Raw genomic sequence first — 18,353 nt, forward strand, 5'->3', positions numbered from 1 at the left:
GATTTTGCTTTTTAAAGTTAAGGTACACACCATATAGGGGCGCCTGGGTGGCACAGCGGTTAAGCGTCTGCCTTCGGCTCAGGGCGTGATCCCGGCGTTATGGGATGGAGCCCCACATCAGGCTCCTCCACTATGAGCCTGCTTCTTCCTCTCCCACTCCCCTGCTTGTGTTCCCTCTCTCGCTGGCTGTCTCTATCTCTGTCGAATACATAAATAAAATCTTTAAAAAAAAAAAGATACACACCGTATAAATAAAATTCTCTTCTTATCTGGGGAAATAGGAGCTAGGTGGGAGGGGATTGATCGCATTTTTGGTGATTAGGTTAGCAATTTGAGCTAGCGGTTCCAGATAATCAGGTCATCTAATTCATTGTTTAAATTATAGAAAATTATTTAAATTATGTTTAAGTTATGTTAATTACTGAGAATTACAATGCTCAATTGTGACAGATAAGTCATTTTTTTAAAGATTTATTTATTTGAGAGACAGAGAGAGCAGGGGGAGGGGCAGAGGGAGAGAATCCTGAAGCAGACTCCCCGCTGAGTGCGGAGCACTAGTGGGGGGGGGGGACGATCCCAGGACCCTGAGATCATGACCTGAGCCAAAATCAAGAGTCTGCCACTTATCCGGTTAAGCCACCCAGGTGCCCTGTGACAGCTAAGTGATTTTATGTAAATGTTTACATCAAAGCGTAAATCTTATTTCCCACCCTCCTTTGCTTGTGGGCTCATTCAGGACAACCCCCTTCCTGGTTCCTTGGGTTGGTGTCTCAATTCCAAAGACTTTCAGAGACATTAAGGATGAGAAGGAGGTTATGTCTGACACTCTCCCACCATCCAGCACCTTGTTAAAGAAATATGAACATTTGTTTTATTCCTTCATTAAATTTCTTTTCCAAGCTTCCTGAAATGAACTACAAGACTTTAATTTCTGCTTCTCTGTTTCATTAACCTATAGGATAAATGTTGGCCACTTGGCATGATCTGCTGTCATTCTATTTTAAATTTGAAGAGTTTTCTCATTTCTTTTAACCCTAGGTCACAGTAGATATTTTAAATATTTACTTATTGTGTCAAATCCAACTTATGAACCATAAAATTTTATTAAGATATTGGAAACATTCTTTTTGCTTAGCAAATGATGAATCTTACATTACATCAATAGACATTTACAACGATACCCATCACTTTTATATAACATTCAACACGTTAAACCAGGAAACCTAATATTCAACTACATAATTCCTTCCTTTAGATGATACATACAATGAATATGAGGTCAGTTAAAATTTCCCCCCTGAGCATCTGTTTCTCTTAAATCCCCTTTGTGCTTCCTGGGGATGGGGCAAAATGATCTGGACAGACTTAGAACTCCATCTCTACAATGTGGCAGAAATTGATCAAAGCTCATTTCCAAACATGACCCTCTTTTATGTTTTCCAGGACTAATGACCATTTTTTCATCTTTTCCTAACTTGGAATATTTTTCTGTGATTTCGGGGTGCAGGGGGATTATTTAAATACTTGGACTTAATGGGATTAAAATCATGGATTATACTGCATGTTTATGAAAGACAGCCCTGGGCTGTGTGATTGGGGGAAAGCTGGCCCTGCCCCTGCTCCTGACCAGACCATTATTTTCAGAATTCAACAACCCTGCGTCTACACTCTCTACTCAGACTTCTACTTTGCAGTGGTTGTGATCTCTGCCTGATCATGTCAGGTGTTATGTGAGCTCCAAATCCTGAGTTGCATATATAGAAGATTCCTCCAGGCATCCCGATGCATCTTCCTAGAGAACACTCTCTTCTGATTAAAACTACTAGACCACAGAGAATGGGGCAGAACAGGGATAGAGATAAGACCTGGGAATCATACTTAAATGTGTTGGGCATGAGGCCATTAGGGTCCTGTTCTACCAGGAGCGGAAGGTAATTGTTGGCCAAGAGGGAAATAACAGCCTCACACAGGAAATTTTTTTGTTTCTCTGTTAAGCTGAGTAACAGATTTTTATCCTATAGACATGTAGGATCCAATGTCAGTTGTTGGTCAGACAATGCCATTACGAACTCTTTGTAAAACATTTTAAATGTCTGCATGATATTCCATCATGGATAAGCCAAATTTTTCTATCCATTTTGCTAATGTTGACATTTCCTCTTTTCTTTTTTTTTTAAAGATTTTATTTATTTATTCGACAGAGATAGACAGCCAGCGAGAGAGGGAACACAAGCAGGGGGAGTGGGAGAGGAAGAAGCAGGCTCCCAGCGGAGGAGCCTGATGTGGGGCTGGATCCCAGAATGCCAGGATCACGCTCTGGGCTGAAGGCAGACGCTTAATGACTGAGACACCCAGGTGCCCCAACGTTTCCTTTTTTCTTAACCAATTTTTCATTATTTTATTGTAGTGATGCTCCGTGGGCATTTATCCTTGTCAAGAGAAATGACTGAAACAAAGGATCTAAGTATATGAGTGGCTCTTGATTATATTGTTAAATTACTTTCTAGGAAGGCTATCTCAACTTGCCCTCTCAGCAGCATGAATGGAAGGGTGGGTCTTACCAAACCCCGCCTTCTGTACCTCCATCTCTGGAACTGGTTTGTACAATTAAAAAAACAAAACCAAAAAACCAAAAAACCAAAAAAACTTTTTAATTTAATATCACAAATGAGATTAAACCTCATTTTCTTTTTTTAAAGATTTTATTTATTTATTCGACAGAGATAGAGACAGCCAGCGAGAGAGGGAACACAAGCAGGGGGAGTGGGAGAGGAAGAAGCAGGCTCATAGCGGAGGAGCCTGATGTGGGGCTCGATCCCACGCCGGGATCACGCCCTGAGCCGAAGGCAGACGCTTAACCGCTGTGCCACCCAGGTGCCCCTAAACCTTATTTTCATACATCTTATCAATGAGTCAGTTTTGTGTGTATATGTGTGTGAGGAAGGGGGATAGGTGATATTTTCATTGTAGAAAATGGTGTCGAGAAAAGCCTTTTGGGTTCATCTCTGAAGCAAAACTTTGCCGGAGTCATATTTGGTGATCATACAAGACAGGTTCTGGCCCCACCTGTTGAGGGTCCTCAAAGGGGCTGATTTTGGGGTGCCTGGGGGCTCAGGGACTGACTTGGTTTTAGCTCAGCTCGTGATCTCAGGATCGTGAGACCCAGCCGCACATCAGGCTCTGCCCTCAGTGCAGTCTGCTCTTCTCTCTCCCCCGCTGTGCCCTTCCCCATCCTGCTTGCCCGCATCTGCTCTCTCTCCAAGATAAATAAGATAAATAATAAGATAATAAAACAGAGAGGGAGGCAAATCATGAGACTCTTAACTCTAGGAAACAAACGGAGGGTTGCTGGAGGGAAGGTGGGTGGGGGATGGGGTAACCAGGTGATGGGCATTAAGGAGGGTCCTTGATATATAATGAACATTGGGTGTTATATGCCACCGATGAATCACTAAATCCTATCCCTGAAACTAATAATACACTATATGTTAACTAAAGTGAATTTAAATAAAAAATTTTAAAAATAAATAAATAAGTAAAATCTTTTTTTTTTTTTTAAGAAGTGGGGACTCATTTTTCTCTCCCGTTCCCTGGGGTGTTGGCTAGGAGATGCCCTCACTTACTCTACCCAGTAGATTTTAAGGACAAAAATTACGGAGCAAGGAGACCTTGAGATGGAAGATTCATTATTAAGTTGCTTTCGTTGGTAAGTTTCAGCATCGCGATTACAGTGGCTCTGGGAGGCATTGCAAATAGCACCGTTGATTTATTTAGATGAACACATATAATTCTTTATAAAAATGCCCAGTCTTTTCCCCTCCCCAGTAATAACATGGATCTTTTAGGGTAAATTAAATGTTTTTTTTTTTTTTAATGCTGGGGTAACCTGGATTCAAAGGTGCAAACTTAGCCAGTAAAATTACGCCCACTGGGGGCCAGCTGGCTGTACTGGGAAGAGATGCTATTAACCACATATGCTCCAACCCAGGATGGGGTAGTAGAAAACCAATTACCATCTAATTTTTCCAGATGGGTGGTAGATGGGGTACTGTTTTCCACAAGAGGAAGTAAACCCATATTTCAGCAGGTTCTTGCATATCTGGCTGTGTGATACAAGGTCCTCCAACCTTGAACAATGGGAGCAGCTGTTAGAAGCAGGGGGAATTAAGGAAACCATTCTGGAAGGAGAAATATCAACTGGAATCCCACTTAGATATTTAGTTCCCAAGTCCACATATTTAATGTTTCTTTAGAGTTGGCATTTGTATTTCTCCCCCTTTATAGCTTGTCTCCTGGTTGATTAATCTACACATTGCCTTCCCCACTCCCCACCCCCATGTGATGAGACAGGCCATGTTAATTAGAACCTTTTTTTCTTGTTTTCTTCTTAAGCTTTAACAAAGAGCAAATAAGGGCTCTCACTGAAGGTGAATTGTCAATAATCCCAATCACGTTTTGAAAATCTTGTCCCTTCAGTGATAAATATGACCAAATACACCTGAGGTTGGGCCCATTTATTAATGGCTATCTTCATATGTTCTTACATAGCCTGTGGGCCTATCCACCAGAAAGGCAAGTAATAAAAAGGCCAACTTCTGAGTGTGAGAGGCCTGAGCGGGGGTATTAGATGCCCCTTTCAGTGTGTGATGAAAGAGCTTCCAGGTCATCAGTCTAGTGAAGGTTCTGTTTCCTGGATGGACCTACAATAAGCCTTTTTTAATCATTTGTCCAAAACTTTGATGTTAACCAACATTTGCCTGCAGGAAATTTGGGCTGATCAACATAAAATATCTTTTGTGAAGACTATTATAAGTCAAGTTCGTGCCTGTCATGGACTGAATGTTTATGTCCCCCCAACATCACCACTACCCAAATTCATTGGTTGAAATCCTAACCCCAATGTGATGGTATTAGGAGATGGGGGCCTTTGGGCCGTGATTAATTTGTGAGGGTGAATTTGTCATGAATGGGATTAGTGCCCTTATACAAGGGATTCCAGAGACCTCTCTTGTCCTTCTGCCATACAAGGACACAGCAAGAAAATGGCCGCCTATGAACCAGGAAGGGAGTCCTCATCAGTCATTGAATCTGCTTGTGCTTTGCTCTTTTTTTTTTTTTAAGATTTTATTTATTTATTTGACAGAGAGAGAGAGACAGCCAGTGAGAGAGGGAACACAAGCAGGGGGAGTGGGAGAGGAAGAAGCAGGCTCCCAGTGGAGGAGCCTGATGTGGGGCTCGATCCCAGCACCCTGGGATCACGCCCTGAGCTGAAGGCAGACACTTAATGACTGAGCCACCCAGGCGCCCCTGGTGCTTTGCTCTTATTCAAGGCTTAAGCCATCCAGTCTATAGTATTTTTGTTATAGCAGCCTGAACAAACTACAATAGTGCCTTTCTTAGACACTCTTGATACTACATCTCGCAATGGATCCATATAGACCTACCTTGGCCTAGCGGTTCATGACTAATGGTTTCTCCATGCTCACAGTGTTCCTGCCTGGCTGATAGGAATTCTGCTTGGGTTGGTGGTCCCTATAGCCTCTGTACCAGCACCAAAATGTCTCTGAACATGTTTTTACCTATGATCCACAAGATACTACAAGCCCATTTCTATTTGTCTGCCTTCAACGAAGCTACTCACCAATGAGCCCTTGCTCACCAATTGCTGCTGCATGATTGCTGGTTGCCTGGGATGAATGTGTAGCCTTTCCTAGTGCTAATACTGCTGATTCCAATTGAGCTCTAGTTTTAACCTAGTCTCCATCTCCTACTTAAACATTTTTATTCTAATGCAGTGTTTTCTGACCAATTTGAACATCTCATGAACACAAATCCACCATTTTAGTTTCATTTCAAGCTAGAAACTTTAGTTTTCCTTTTATTAAAAACATACACCTGGACTTGATCCAGGAATAACAGAGAACAATACCCCCCCCCCCACGCAGTAGTCATCCCCTCTTCCCATTTGGGCAGAGAAGCCAGAACGGGGCACTCATACACAGTTAGAAGCTGCACCACACGGGGAAGCTGTGGTGACTGGGTGTCCAATTTCTTGGGAGGACATCTTGGAATTGGCTGTATTGTATACAGGCCAAGATGACACATGCTATCAGCAACAACTAAAATCTATCCACCAGATTATGAAAAGAGGTATCAACTCCCTCCACCCCAGTGCAACATAAATACTAAAGCAGAGAGTACACCTAGGATCAATGATGGAATCCCTATACGATTAGTAGAAAACAGTAATATCAGAGAATACAAATAAAAAGCTTTGGTATTTCATCAGAAAAATATCCTTCGGCTTTTCTCTAGGTCTGGTCCTTTTTTAACCTAATCCCTGCTACTAAAATTTCAGCACATTCCACTTACGATCATATCTACGTATTATTACTATTTTACATTGTATAGTGACAGGTAGTGACTACACTTACGAGCATTGAATTGAATAATGCATAGAATTGTTTAATCAATATGTTGTACCCCTGAAACTAATGTAACATTGAACGTTTATGATACTTCAATTTTAAAAAATAACCAATTCAGGTTACTGGCATGTGCTTTAAGTTTTTCAAAAGTACAGAAAAATCAGCTACGTACACCCATTAGAAAGTTCCAGCCTGCCACAGAAGATCCCTCCTGTAGGAGTAGCATGGTCCTTGTCAGTTCAGAAAGCGAGTAATGGTGGAGAAAAGTGTGGACAAACCAAATATAAAACGAGAAGGAGAGTTTATGGTCAGAAGATTCAGGAACCTGTCTGATCTGCAATGAACCAAAGGCAATGGTATCAACAGTCCAGACCTGCACAAACACTATCAGAGAATGAACTCGTAGAACCTGGGCAAGAGAAAGGAACAATATCCAAGCAAATATCCAAATTGCAAGAACTTGATCCAACATCTAAATTCGAGGAATGCTCCCTAAAGAACTGAGGAAAGATCATGAAGGCTATCATGACCTCAGAATGAACATTCATTCAACAGAACATAAAAGCTGTTCGCTAAGGAGTCCAGACAGGTGATATTAGTACAGAAAGGTTTATCGATTGCTAACCTATTTCCACCTAAATACCATCCTCAGTGGACCACAAATCAATAACACATTGGCTACAAGACAGAAAATCCAACGTTACTGTTTCAACATGAACATCTGCTTGGTAAATGCCAAAATCAACATTTTAAATGGAACAGTACACTATTTTTACAGCAAAATCTATAGTTCATTAATTTAGTTACACCTCAAGCTAATCCAAATAAGGATTAAATCATCCTAAGCAATAAAAACTGTCACCAACTTGTTCCCAGTTTTATAGAAACAGTTTGAGAGCTTTTGAATATCTACTGGCAACAACCAAAGTTACTTAATACTAGCTTGCTAATCTGACCCGGTTTTATGATCTCTCCCCCTTTCTCATGCCCAGCATCTGAACCCTCTTTTTACATGACAAATTTTTCACTAGAAAAACAAGCGGGGGGTGCCTGGGTGGCACAGCAGTTAAGCGTCTGCCTTCAGCTCAGGGTGTGATCCCGGCGTTATGGGATCGAGCCCCACATCAGGCTCCTCCGCTATGAGCCCGCTTCTTCCTCTCCCACTCCCCCTGCTTGTGTTCCCTCTCTCGCTGGCTGTCTCTATCTCCGTCGGATAAATAAATAAAATCTTTTAAAAAAAAAAAAAGAAAAAAAGAAAAACAAACGGACATCACGCAGAGATCCCAGACTTGGAAGTGGATGTAATGATGTGAAGCTCTGGGTTATCCCTACATGGGGAAGAGAACGAGCATGTTTTTTATTTTAAGAGAGATAGCTGTATTGTGTTACATAGGAGGGTCTATCTGCATATTTAAGTCAAAGTATAGAACGTGAAGAAAATGTTGACTTACGGGTTAGGCAAAAGAGAGGGCTATCCTGGAAACTTCCTTTGCCGCTGCTTTGCGAATGAATAAAATTCGACAAACGACAAATCCTCAATTGCATTAGTATGAGTAGAAGGTCAACCCCACCTACCAGTACAGACTCCAGGAAATACAAGGGCTAATACCTCTGACTTCTCAAACTACCTCACAGCTCAGGTGCAGGCACAGCTTATGATCCACCAGACTGAGGCACCTGTCTCAGACTTGGAATCAAAAGAAATCAATGTAGAGCTACATTAAGAAAATTCATTAAGAAACTTTGAGAACATTAAGGAACTCTGATAGGCTCCAGAGCATAATTCCAGCAATTGTTTCTGTCTGTAAATCCCTGAACGTGTTCTTACTGCTTCTTGACAATTCTTGGACCCACCTAATATCCTTTTAATAAACTCCTTTTACTGAATCAATTGGCTAGCATTGGCTCATGTGCTTCCCAATTCAGAACCCAGGTTGCTACAGTCTGTAAAGAGTAATGCACTATTTACTGATGGGATCCCTTGAGTCTCCTACAGCGAAACAGTCTGGGTGCGACCTCTGTCGACAAACTGGAAAAACACTGATTTTTTTCAAGAAAAAGTTCTAAAGGCATAGGTAGTTTAACTGGCCTTGTTGGTATGTTAAGACATACAGAAGAGATGCTATTGATTGAGCACAAAATCCAGTTAGAAATACAAAAGTGTGGGGCGCCTGGGTGGCACAGCGGTTAAGCGTCTGCCTTCGGCTCAGGGCGTGATCCCGGCGTTATGGGATCAAGCCCCACATCGGGCTCCTCCGCTGTGAGCCTGCTTCTTCCTCTCCCACTCCCCCTGCTTGTGTTCCCTCTCTCGCTGGCTGTCTCTATCTCTGTCAAATAAATAAAAAAATCTTTAAAAAAAAAAAAAGAAATACAAAAGTGTATCTGAAAACAGTATTTAAAAATCTGGATCTCCCCTCTCTTAGCTGAAATCTCTCTCTCTAAAAACAAAACAAAACAACCCCCCCAAAAAAACTTAAAAACAAACAAAAATCCAATAAAATACATTTATCTTTTCAAGCCTAGAAGTAAGCTGAAATATCAAACCCCAAAATGAGGTGGTAAGAGTGCGAAAGCAGTAAAGGCTGAGCAGGAGTGTGAGAAGACATAGAACAACTATAGTTAACACTGCTATTCGGTATATTTGCAAATTGCTAGGGAGTAAATCTTAAGGGTTCTCATAGCAGGGAAAACAAAAAACCCTCTTGGTTCTGTATCTATATGAGATGATGCATGGTAACTGTGATAATCATTTCACAATACTTGTAGGTCAGGTCATGCTCTCCACCCTAAACTTACCCAGTGCTGTATGTTAATTTTATCTCAATAACACTGGGGGAAATGAAAAATTGGTTCTAGAGGACTATTTCCTAACATCTAGGTAGTTAAAAACATTTTGGTCACTCTTCATTTATTTCTAACTTTACTGGAGTATGGTGAAAGAGATTTGGCTTGTAAAATCTCTATCAATTCTTCTATGGCAAAGTTCAGCTTCATTTTTGTGAATTTTACATAGACAAAAATTTGTATGCAAGGGACGTATGTCATTATACCTATATACACGCCATATGGATGTCATTAAAATCAAGCTATTGATCCCCTTTTTAACCTTAAATTTTAGGTTCAGAAGTTTAATTACATATTTTTGGCATGTTGTCGCATGCCTTCAACTTATTATTGATACAGGGATTTTTGGTTGACTACCTTTAAATTAAAAGAATATTTTTTCCTACAAGGGAAATTATTGAGCAAATGATACATATTAACACTTTTGTTTATTAATTGAATCTATCTTATTTCAATACACTTGGCAATCCTTAATCCCCACTGAGAAACTGATATAAACCTTATGACTTAGTGCACAAAGACAACTCACATATTCAAGCTGGCCAGAAACACACACACACACACACACACACACACACAACTTACACACATACTTCAAAAATTTTGCAGTTTTAAAAATTTCACACTTTCAGTGAAATATTTTCAATGTTTACTTTGCAATCAATCACTTCCCAAACTTGAAATATTCAGAGCCCTCATTCTTTGCCCACTTGGCTTTACACTCATGTGTACAATAATGGCTTCTTGCCTTCAAAGTAAGATTCGACATACTCAGTAAAAATCGTCCTAGCACTGTTGTTGGTTTTATCTATAATCTGGGGAGAAAGAAGCCTATCTAGGTCCCATTGTTAAATTAGGATTTTTCACCACTTTATGTTCTCCCCAAAAGGCAATGATGGAGAACCCGTACTGTTCAGCTACCTCCGCATCCACCAACTGACTAAAGATCTCAGGGTGTATGTGAAGCCAGTTCTGAGCCATCAACAACTGTTCCCCCAGAAATTCAATCACTGTCATGTGTGCTGTGCTCTGGCTTACTCCTCAGAGAGATGGCTCCGCTTAGGGTCATCTTATGCGGACAGAATTTTACTGAGGGCAACCACTATCGGATGTCACTTTTGGTTTCTCTTTCTTCCTCGAGAGAATTCATCTCTCTTCTCTGGTCTCCCATTTCAACTCTCAGCTTACTTGTTATTAACTCTCTAGGATCAGAGGTTTCGGGCCCATGATAATCCATAGGATTCGAATTTATGATTTAGGGGCAAAGGAGAGAAAGACGTGTGAACCACATCTTAGAAACCAACAAATAGCTACGAATCTCACCTAAAATCATTCTTGCAAGCTTAATTTAGTTGGTGAGCACTTAGCCATGATAGTGCTCTCCCACTCAGAAGACTCTCACATTAGGAAACATATTCCAGAGGAAAAAAAGACAAGACTACACGGGGGCAGGGGGTCCCTTAAAAATAGAGCTCCTTTATACTGCTTTGGAAATATAAAAATATGCCCTTCACACAGACTGCATACTCTCAATCCCTCATATAAAACCCTTTCTGGCCTAAGTTTCCAGTTCCCCGTTCCCAGGGAAATAGTTTCAATGAGGAAAATCCCTGGGAATCCAAATCCTAAGGAGTGACCTGTTCAAGGTAATCCAAATGGAAATCTCAGAACCCTGAGGGATCTCTTATCTAGCCACCTAGCCTTTCCTAAATGGTCAAAGATGGAAATCTTTGGTTTACTTTTTGTTTTTGACTAATTTTTACTCCTTATATTACTTACTATAGTAAAACAGCACACATTCCAAAAGAGAAGAAAACCAGGCATAAACCTAAAAATCAAATAGATACACCCAGAAACACTTTCAATTCTGATCCATACACAAGTATCACAATGGTTCCACAAATTACTGTTCTATACTCTTGGCCTGCACTTTTCCCCACTTCGTATCATAGCCATTTTCCTAATCTTTACAAAATCTTCACATATAATAAAAAGTGCTGAATAAAACAGATTACAAAGTAGCTACTGGGGAAATCATGTCATAAAATGATACTGAAACACCGTTTTCCAGTCTAGGTTCCAATAACTATAGCAATTTCCCAATTTCTCAACAACAAGCCCACCAGTGTTTGCATTCTCATTTACTCTTTATTGTTAAAAAGGTCTACCTCACTTGCAATCATTCCATAGTAAGTTGACCATTTAATGGTAATTTCCTCAGATTCAGGTCAGAGTGCTTTCTGCAAGGAAAAGTGCCAATATTTACTACTTATGTGGCAATGTGTCATAAAGGCCAAGTTTGACTTTTTTAATAAAAAATTATTAGGTAAAACATGTGATTCACTGTTTTTCTTTCTTCTCCAGAACAAACTTCCAGGTACACAATAACAGAAGGTTGACATTTAAAAGAAAGTAAAGAAGAGAATAGAAGAGAAAAGAAAGAAAGAAAGAAAGAAAGAAAGAAAGAAAGAAAGAAAGAAAGAAAGAGAGAGAGAGAGAGAGAGAGAGAGAGAGAGAGAGAGAGAAAGAAAGAAAGAAAGAAAGAAAGAAAGAAAGAAAGAAAGAAAGAAAGAAAAAGAAAGAAAAGAAAAAAATGGAGGGAAGGAGAAAGAAATGCAAGAAAAAGGAAAAAAAAATACTCTGGCCTAAAGATTTCCAAACTAGTTACATTCATAGGGTTTCTCCTCAGTATGAGTTGCCTGATGCCTAATAAGTTTAGAACTATTAATGAAAGCTTTCCCACACTGATTACACGTAAAGGGCTTTTCTCCAGTATGAGTTCTTTGATGTACAATAAGTCGAGCACTCAAGCTGAATGTTTTTCCACACTGATTACATTCATAGGGTTTCTCTCCAGTATGAGTTCTTTGATGTTGAGTAAGGCATGAACTCTGCCTGAAGGACTTCCCGCACTGACTGCACTCATAGGGCTTTTCTCCAGTATGAGTTCTCTGATGTACCACGAGAACGTAACTCTGGCTAAAGGACTTCCCACACTGGTTACATTCATAGGGTTTTTCTCCAGTATGAGTTCTCTGATGCATAACGAGGTGAGAACTGCGGTTGAAGGATTTTCCACACTCATTACATTCATAGGGTTTCTCTCCAGTATGAGTTCTCTGATGTGCAACAAGCTGAGAGCTCCAGCTGAAGGATTTTCCACACTGATTACATTCAAAGGGTTTTTCTCCTGTGTGAGTTCTCTGATGGGCAACAAGTTTGTAACTTTGACTGAAGGACTTTCCACATTGATTGCACTCATAGGGTTTCTCTCCAGTATGAATTCTTTGATGTGCAATAAGTTTATAGCTCTGGATAAATGATTTCCCACATTGACTGCATTCGTAGGGCTTCTCTCCGGTGTGAGTTCTTTGATGGGCAATAAGTTTGTAGCTCTGCCTGAATGACTTTCCACACTGACTGCATTCATAAGGCTTCTCTCCAGTATGAGTTCTCTGATGCACCACAAGAACATAGCTCTGGCTAAAAGATTTCCCACACTGGTTACATCTATAAGGTTTCTCTCCAGTATGAGTTCTCTGGTGGGAAACAAGGTGAGAGCTCCGGCTGAAGGATTTCCCACACTCATTACATTCATAAGGTTTCTCCCCCGTATGAGTTCTCTGATGTGCAACAAGATGAGAGCTCCAGCTGAAGGATTTCCCACACTGATTACATTCAAAGGGTTTCTCTTCAGAATGGCTTCTCATGTTCTGAGCAAGGGATGAACTCTGGGAGGTTTTACTACAGTTATATTGACTCTCTTCAACAGGTATTATCTGTTGTTCATTATGGGATATACTGTGGTTCAAAACTTGCCCACATTCCTTAAAATCTAAGGATCTTCCTCTTGCGTGCATTTTCTGATGTGTATTTAGGGGTACATCATGGCTAAAAGATTGAATACTGTCACTGAATCCATAGGATTTATCTCCTGTTTGAGTTCTTGTAAACTGAATAAGGTGAATGTTTTGGTGAGGGTTTCCATGTTCATTATTCTCACAGAGTTTTTTACTGTCATTAATCATCTCATGAGTGTTTACGATAGAATTATAATGCAATTTTTTAACATGTGAGGCATGTTTATGAAAATGGTTTCTTATGGGTATCATCTGGGGTGAAAGAAGACTGGAATCCAGACCACTCTTCTCTTCAAGTTCATCACTTTTATAGACTGTCTCATAAGTAACCGCTTTCCTGTGAGTAAATGCCATTTCCTTCAAAAGTCTCTCTTGTCTTTCCTGTTGCTTTTCCAACTGGTCCTTACAATCCTGAACTTCTTCACACGAAGATAACCAAGGATCATCTCTTGTCAACCTTTCTAACTTCACTCGATGGGATGGTTCATCATCAAAAATGTTCTGCTTTGATGTTGATTCTCTCCTTCCAAGTGCCGTTGCCAAGTCTAGAAGAAAGCAAAATAAAACATCCTAGCCAAACGATGTTAGAATTGGAATACTGGGGGAAAAGCTAACAAACAGATATGCAAAACATATATGGATTTGTTTTCAGCTATGGTCCTATAACCTGGATTAAGAAAACAGAAGGGTGGGATGGAACAGTAAGCAGAGAAGTACCAGAGCCCAACAATAACATGGTATTAAAATTCAGTATTTCTAAATAAAAAGACTTTAGATGCCGAATATCTTCATATTCCAAAATTAGGTCACCTGTACAAAATCTACAGAATAACAAAACAATTTTGCAAATCTTAGCAAAAGAACCAGAGTCCTTTCTACCCTCTTTAGTGCTAGACACATGTTCACTGAAATAGAGAACAGTATGTACATTTCTAGGAATTTCTGGAGGCGTGTCAGTAAGACATGGGCAGACTACTTGGTGAACCAAGACAAAGAATGAGGGCACTGGTATCCTAAGTTCCCTAAATGCCTTAGGGGCTATTATGCCCGATGGATTCCTGTGGTTGCAAGTGAGAAAGAATGGGGGTTAGCTTAGAAGCAGAAGCCAGTGTGTCTACTAGGTCAAGCACAGAGAGTACACCTGGAAAGAGTGGCAACGTATACAGTCCACTAGGAGTGGGAGATGGAGAAATGTAGCATGCCCTATGGGGATTTTTGAAATTAACCTTCAATACCTGTAATGATTCCTAAGTGTGTGTTTCTCCCCTGGATATGTATGTTAGGAAATGTTTATACTCATCCTCTTGCTCCCCCAAGGAGAGTACATCTGGTTTGAGAAGCTCATAGGGACCAATATAGACTCAGGGTGTTTGGGCTGGAGACCAAAGAAAATCACTGCAGAATTTGGTCCCTGTCTTTGGCCTTTAGGAACTATGAAGACTGCACAAGCTCAAACCCAAGAATCTGTGCCTTTGATACCCTACAAATTAAAATTAAATCTTCATTGGGGAATAAAAAGCACACACGAATCTATGTGTGGTCAAAATCATTCTGACCTCTGAACTCCATAGCTCGTAATCAACTGGAATCATTTCAATAGACAAACTTCATTCATTCTTACCCCAAGAGACCAGGTCCCTGTGGTTCTCTAGGATCGCGTCTCTGTCCAGGGTCCTCTGAGCAGGGTTCAAAGTGCCTTCTTCCTTCTGAGTGAAGTCCACAGTCACAATTTTGAAGTTCACTCCTTCCTAAAATAGGACACACATTCCCGCTTAGCTGGGCATCATTTTCTTCCGATGTTCACAAAGGAGGAAAAGTTCGACAAACGGAAGAAGGAAACCTTGATGGCCTGGAAACTGTCCTCACTGTCCGAAGGATTCTAGGCAAGGTGTACAGGTCCCTTTTATATAAGCCCCTTTGGGTTTTGGATGCTGGACCTGTTTATACAACCCCAAAGAGAAACACTGGGTCAGAACAGATATAAATTGTTTGCTCTCTTGTTCACCTTGAAGAAAATGTTTATTCTGATTTTTACGCTGGTGAATCTAAAATTCCCACTTAGGAATTCCCTCCAAATTCCCAAGAAGCTAACAAAACAGGGTCGGCATACTTTTCTGTCAAAGGTCAGAGAGTCAATATTTCAGGCTTTGCAAGCCATTCAGTCTCTATCACAACTACTCAGCTCTCCTGCAACAAGAAAGCAGGCACAGAAAATATATAAACAAATGAGTGTGGCTATGTTACAATAAAGTTTTATTTACAAAAGCAGGTGGTGGGTTAGATTTGGCCCACAGGCTTTACTTTACTGATGCGTGAGATAGAAGATGAAATGTGGGCCTTAATGAAAGACAGTATGTATAGGTTAAGAACACTGGATTTGGAAAAGAGATGGGTTTTCTCACCTATTAAGAGCAAAGGTCGGGGCACCTGCGTGGTTCAGTCGGTAAAGTGTCTGCTTTCAGCTCAGGTCATGATCCCAGGGTTCTGGGATGGAGCCCCATGTGGGGCTCACTGCTCAGTGGGGAATCTCCCTCTCCCTCTGCCCCTCCCCCCACCTCTGGCTCATGCTCTAATAAATTTTTTTTAAAATCTTAAAAAAAAAAGGTCTGAATTTTAAAAATATGTATCAAGCTGACCATCTGTCTTCTAAGGTGAGTTTATCTCAATTCTATTTCTTAGGCTTAATTATACCCAACTCAATGGGTTGTTTGGTGAATTAACTGTACACTATATGAAAAGCTATTAGCAACTCACTTAACAAAAAGCCAAAGGCTGGCAAATGGGATAGATGGGTGATGGCTATCAAGGAAGGCACTTGTTATGATAAACACCTGGTGTTGTATGTAAGTGAGGAATCACTGAATTCTATTCCAGAAACCAATATTGCACTGTATATTAACTACCTAAAGCTTAAATGAAAAAAAATTCTAAGCAAAGATTATTAGATTTGAGAACTCTGAAAAATTAATTGACAGCCAATGTGACCTTTATCTTGAACTCTCAGTCTTGAGAGGACAGTTCTATTTTGTCCACACTCAGAGCTACACTGTAGAGCCTTTAGGAGACGCACTGTTGTTACTGTCATGTAGAGGGGGGTCTCCTGGACTGCCTCCTCTAAGATAGAAAGGACCGATTTCCAAGACTACTGGGCAGGCATTTTGATCCAATAAAGTGCTGCGTGTGATCTGTCCTTATCCAAAGGCAGCCAAAGCCGGGGAATGTTATGCCACTTGTCACTAAAGGCTTTTTAAGTAGACCTAGTGTTCCTGAGCTGTGGTTCATGAACGGGACAAAGTCCTTGAATCCCAGGTAATTCCGTGCAAAATACTGCTGTACCTGCATTTTTCTAAGTTGGGACCCATGCATTTCACTGAAAGTTTTCACGATTAGCCCAAAACGGGATTCAGAAATATCATTTGCATACTGCCACCTATGTTGAACGTGGATCTGCATGTTCATACTTGTCCAAGCTCCAATGCAAACTCCAAGCTCCAGTCCATACTTCCTTTTAAAAAACACTCCCCTTCACTGTTTAACACAGGTCCCTTTATTTTTTTTTTTTAAAGATTTTATTTATTTATGTGACAGAGAGACAGCCAGCGAGAGAGGGAACACAGCAGGGGGAGTGGGAGAGGAAGAAGCAGGCTCATAGCGGAGGAGCCTGATGTGGGACTCGATCCCGGCACGCCGGGATCACGCCCTGAGCCAAAGGCAGACGCTTTAACGACTGCGCTACCCAGGCGCCCCAACACAGGTCCCTTTAATATCAAGCTTGTTCAGGGGCACCTGGGGGGCTCAGTCAGTTAAGTGTCTGACTTCAGCTCTGGTCATGATCTCAGGGTCCTGGGTTCGGGCTCTGCATTGGGCTTCCTGCTCAGGAGGGAGTCTGCTTGTCCCTCTGCCCTTCCTCCACTTGTCCTCGCTCTCTCTCAAATAGATAAATAAAACCTTTAAAAAAATCACCCAAAATTCTCAACAAGATCCTTGCTAATAGAATCCAACAGTACATTAAAAGGATTATCCATCATGACCAAGTGGGATTCATCCCTGGCATGCAAGGGTGGTTCAACATTCGCAAATCTATCAGTGTGATAGATTTTATCAACAAGAAAAAAGCCAAAAATCGTATGATCCTCTCAATAGATGCAGAAAAAGCATTTGACAAAATACAGCATCCTTTCCTGATTAAAACCCTTCAGAGTATAGGGATAGATGGTACATTCCTCAATCTCATAAAAACCATCTATGAAAAGCCTACAGCAAATATCATTCTCAATGGGGAAAAGCTGGAAGCCTTTCCCTTAAGAACAGGAATATGACAAGGATGCCCACTCTCGCCACTATTATTCAACATAGTACTAGAAGTCCTTGCAACAGCAATCACAACAAAAAGGGATAAAAGGTATCCAAATCAGCAAAGAAGAAGTCAAACAGTCTGTCTTCGCAGATGACATGATACTCCATATGGAAAACCCAAAAGAATCCACTCCCAAACTACTAGAACTTATAGAGCAATTCAGTAATGTGGCAGGATACAAAATCAATGCTCAGAAATCAGTTGCATTTCTAAACACGAACAATGAGACAAGAAAGAGAAATTAGGGAATCCATCCCATTTACAATAGCACCAAAAATCATACGTTAACTTGGAATTAACTTAACCAGAGACGTAAAGGATCTATATTCTAGAAACTACAAATCACTCTTGAAAGACACTGAAGAAGACACAAAAAGATGGAAAAATATTCCATGCTCATGGATCGGAAGAATTAACATAGTTAAAATGTCCATGCTACCAAGAGCAATTTACACTTTCAATGCTATCCCGATCAAAATACCAATGACATTCTTCAAAGAGCTCGAACAAACAGCCCTTAAATTTGTGTGGAACCAGAAAAGGCCCCGAATCGCCAAGGAATTGTTGAAAAGGAAAAACAAAGCTGGGGGCATCACAATGCTGGATTGCAAGCTATACTACAAAGCTGTGATCACAAAGACAGCATGGTACTGGTACAAAAACAGACACATAGACCAATGGAACCGAACAGAGACTCCAGAAATGGACCCTCAGCTCTTTGGGCAACTAATCTTTGACAAAGCGGGAAAAAACATCCAGTGGAAAAAAGACAGTCTCTTCAATAAATGGTGCTGGGAAAATTGGTCAGCTACATGCAAAAGAATGAAACTTGACCACTCTCTCACACCATACACAAAGATAAAC

General features: G+C 40.6%; 1 protein-coding gene across 2 annotated transcripts in view; it reads right to left on the bottom strand.

Annotated features, from left to right (window-relative positions):
• Positions 1–2,885: 2,885 nt before the first annotated feature.
• ZNF180 (zinc finger protein 180) overlaps positions 2,886–18,353 on the bottom strand; it is a 30,061-nt gene continuing 14,593 nt past the window's right edge. For both annotated transcript variants that reach the window (XM_087870875.1, XM_045814652.2), the window contains 2 exons: positions 14,754–14,880; positions 2,886–13,677 (listed from right to left, as the gene is read on the bottom strand). In XM_087870875.1, coding sequence (XP_087727001.1) covers positions 11,933–13,677; positions 14,754–14,880 — 1,872 coding nt within the window. In that variant the 3' untranslated portion in view covers positions 2,886–11,932. The remainder of the gene's footprint in view (positions 13,678–14,753; positions 14,881–18,353) is intronic.

The sequence above is a fragment of the Ursus americanus genome, chromosome 21, assembly GCF_024610735.1.
Source record: "Ursus americanus isolate L20-20 chromosome 21, mUrsAme1.1.p, whole genome shotgun sequence".
Taxonomy (NCBI): Eukaryota; Metazoa; Chordata; class Mammalia; order Carnivora; family Ursidae; genus Ursus; species Ursus americanus.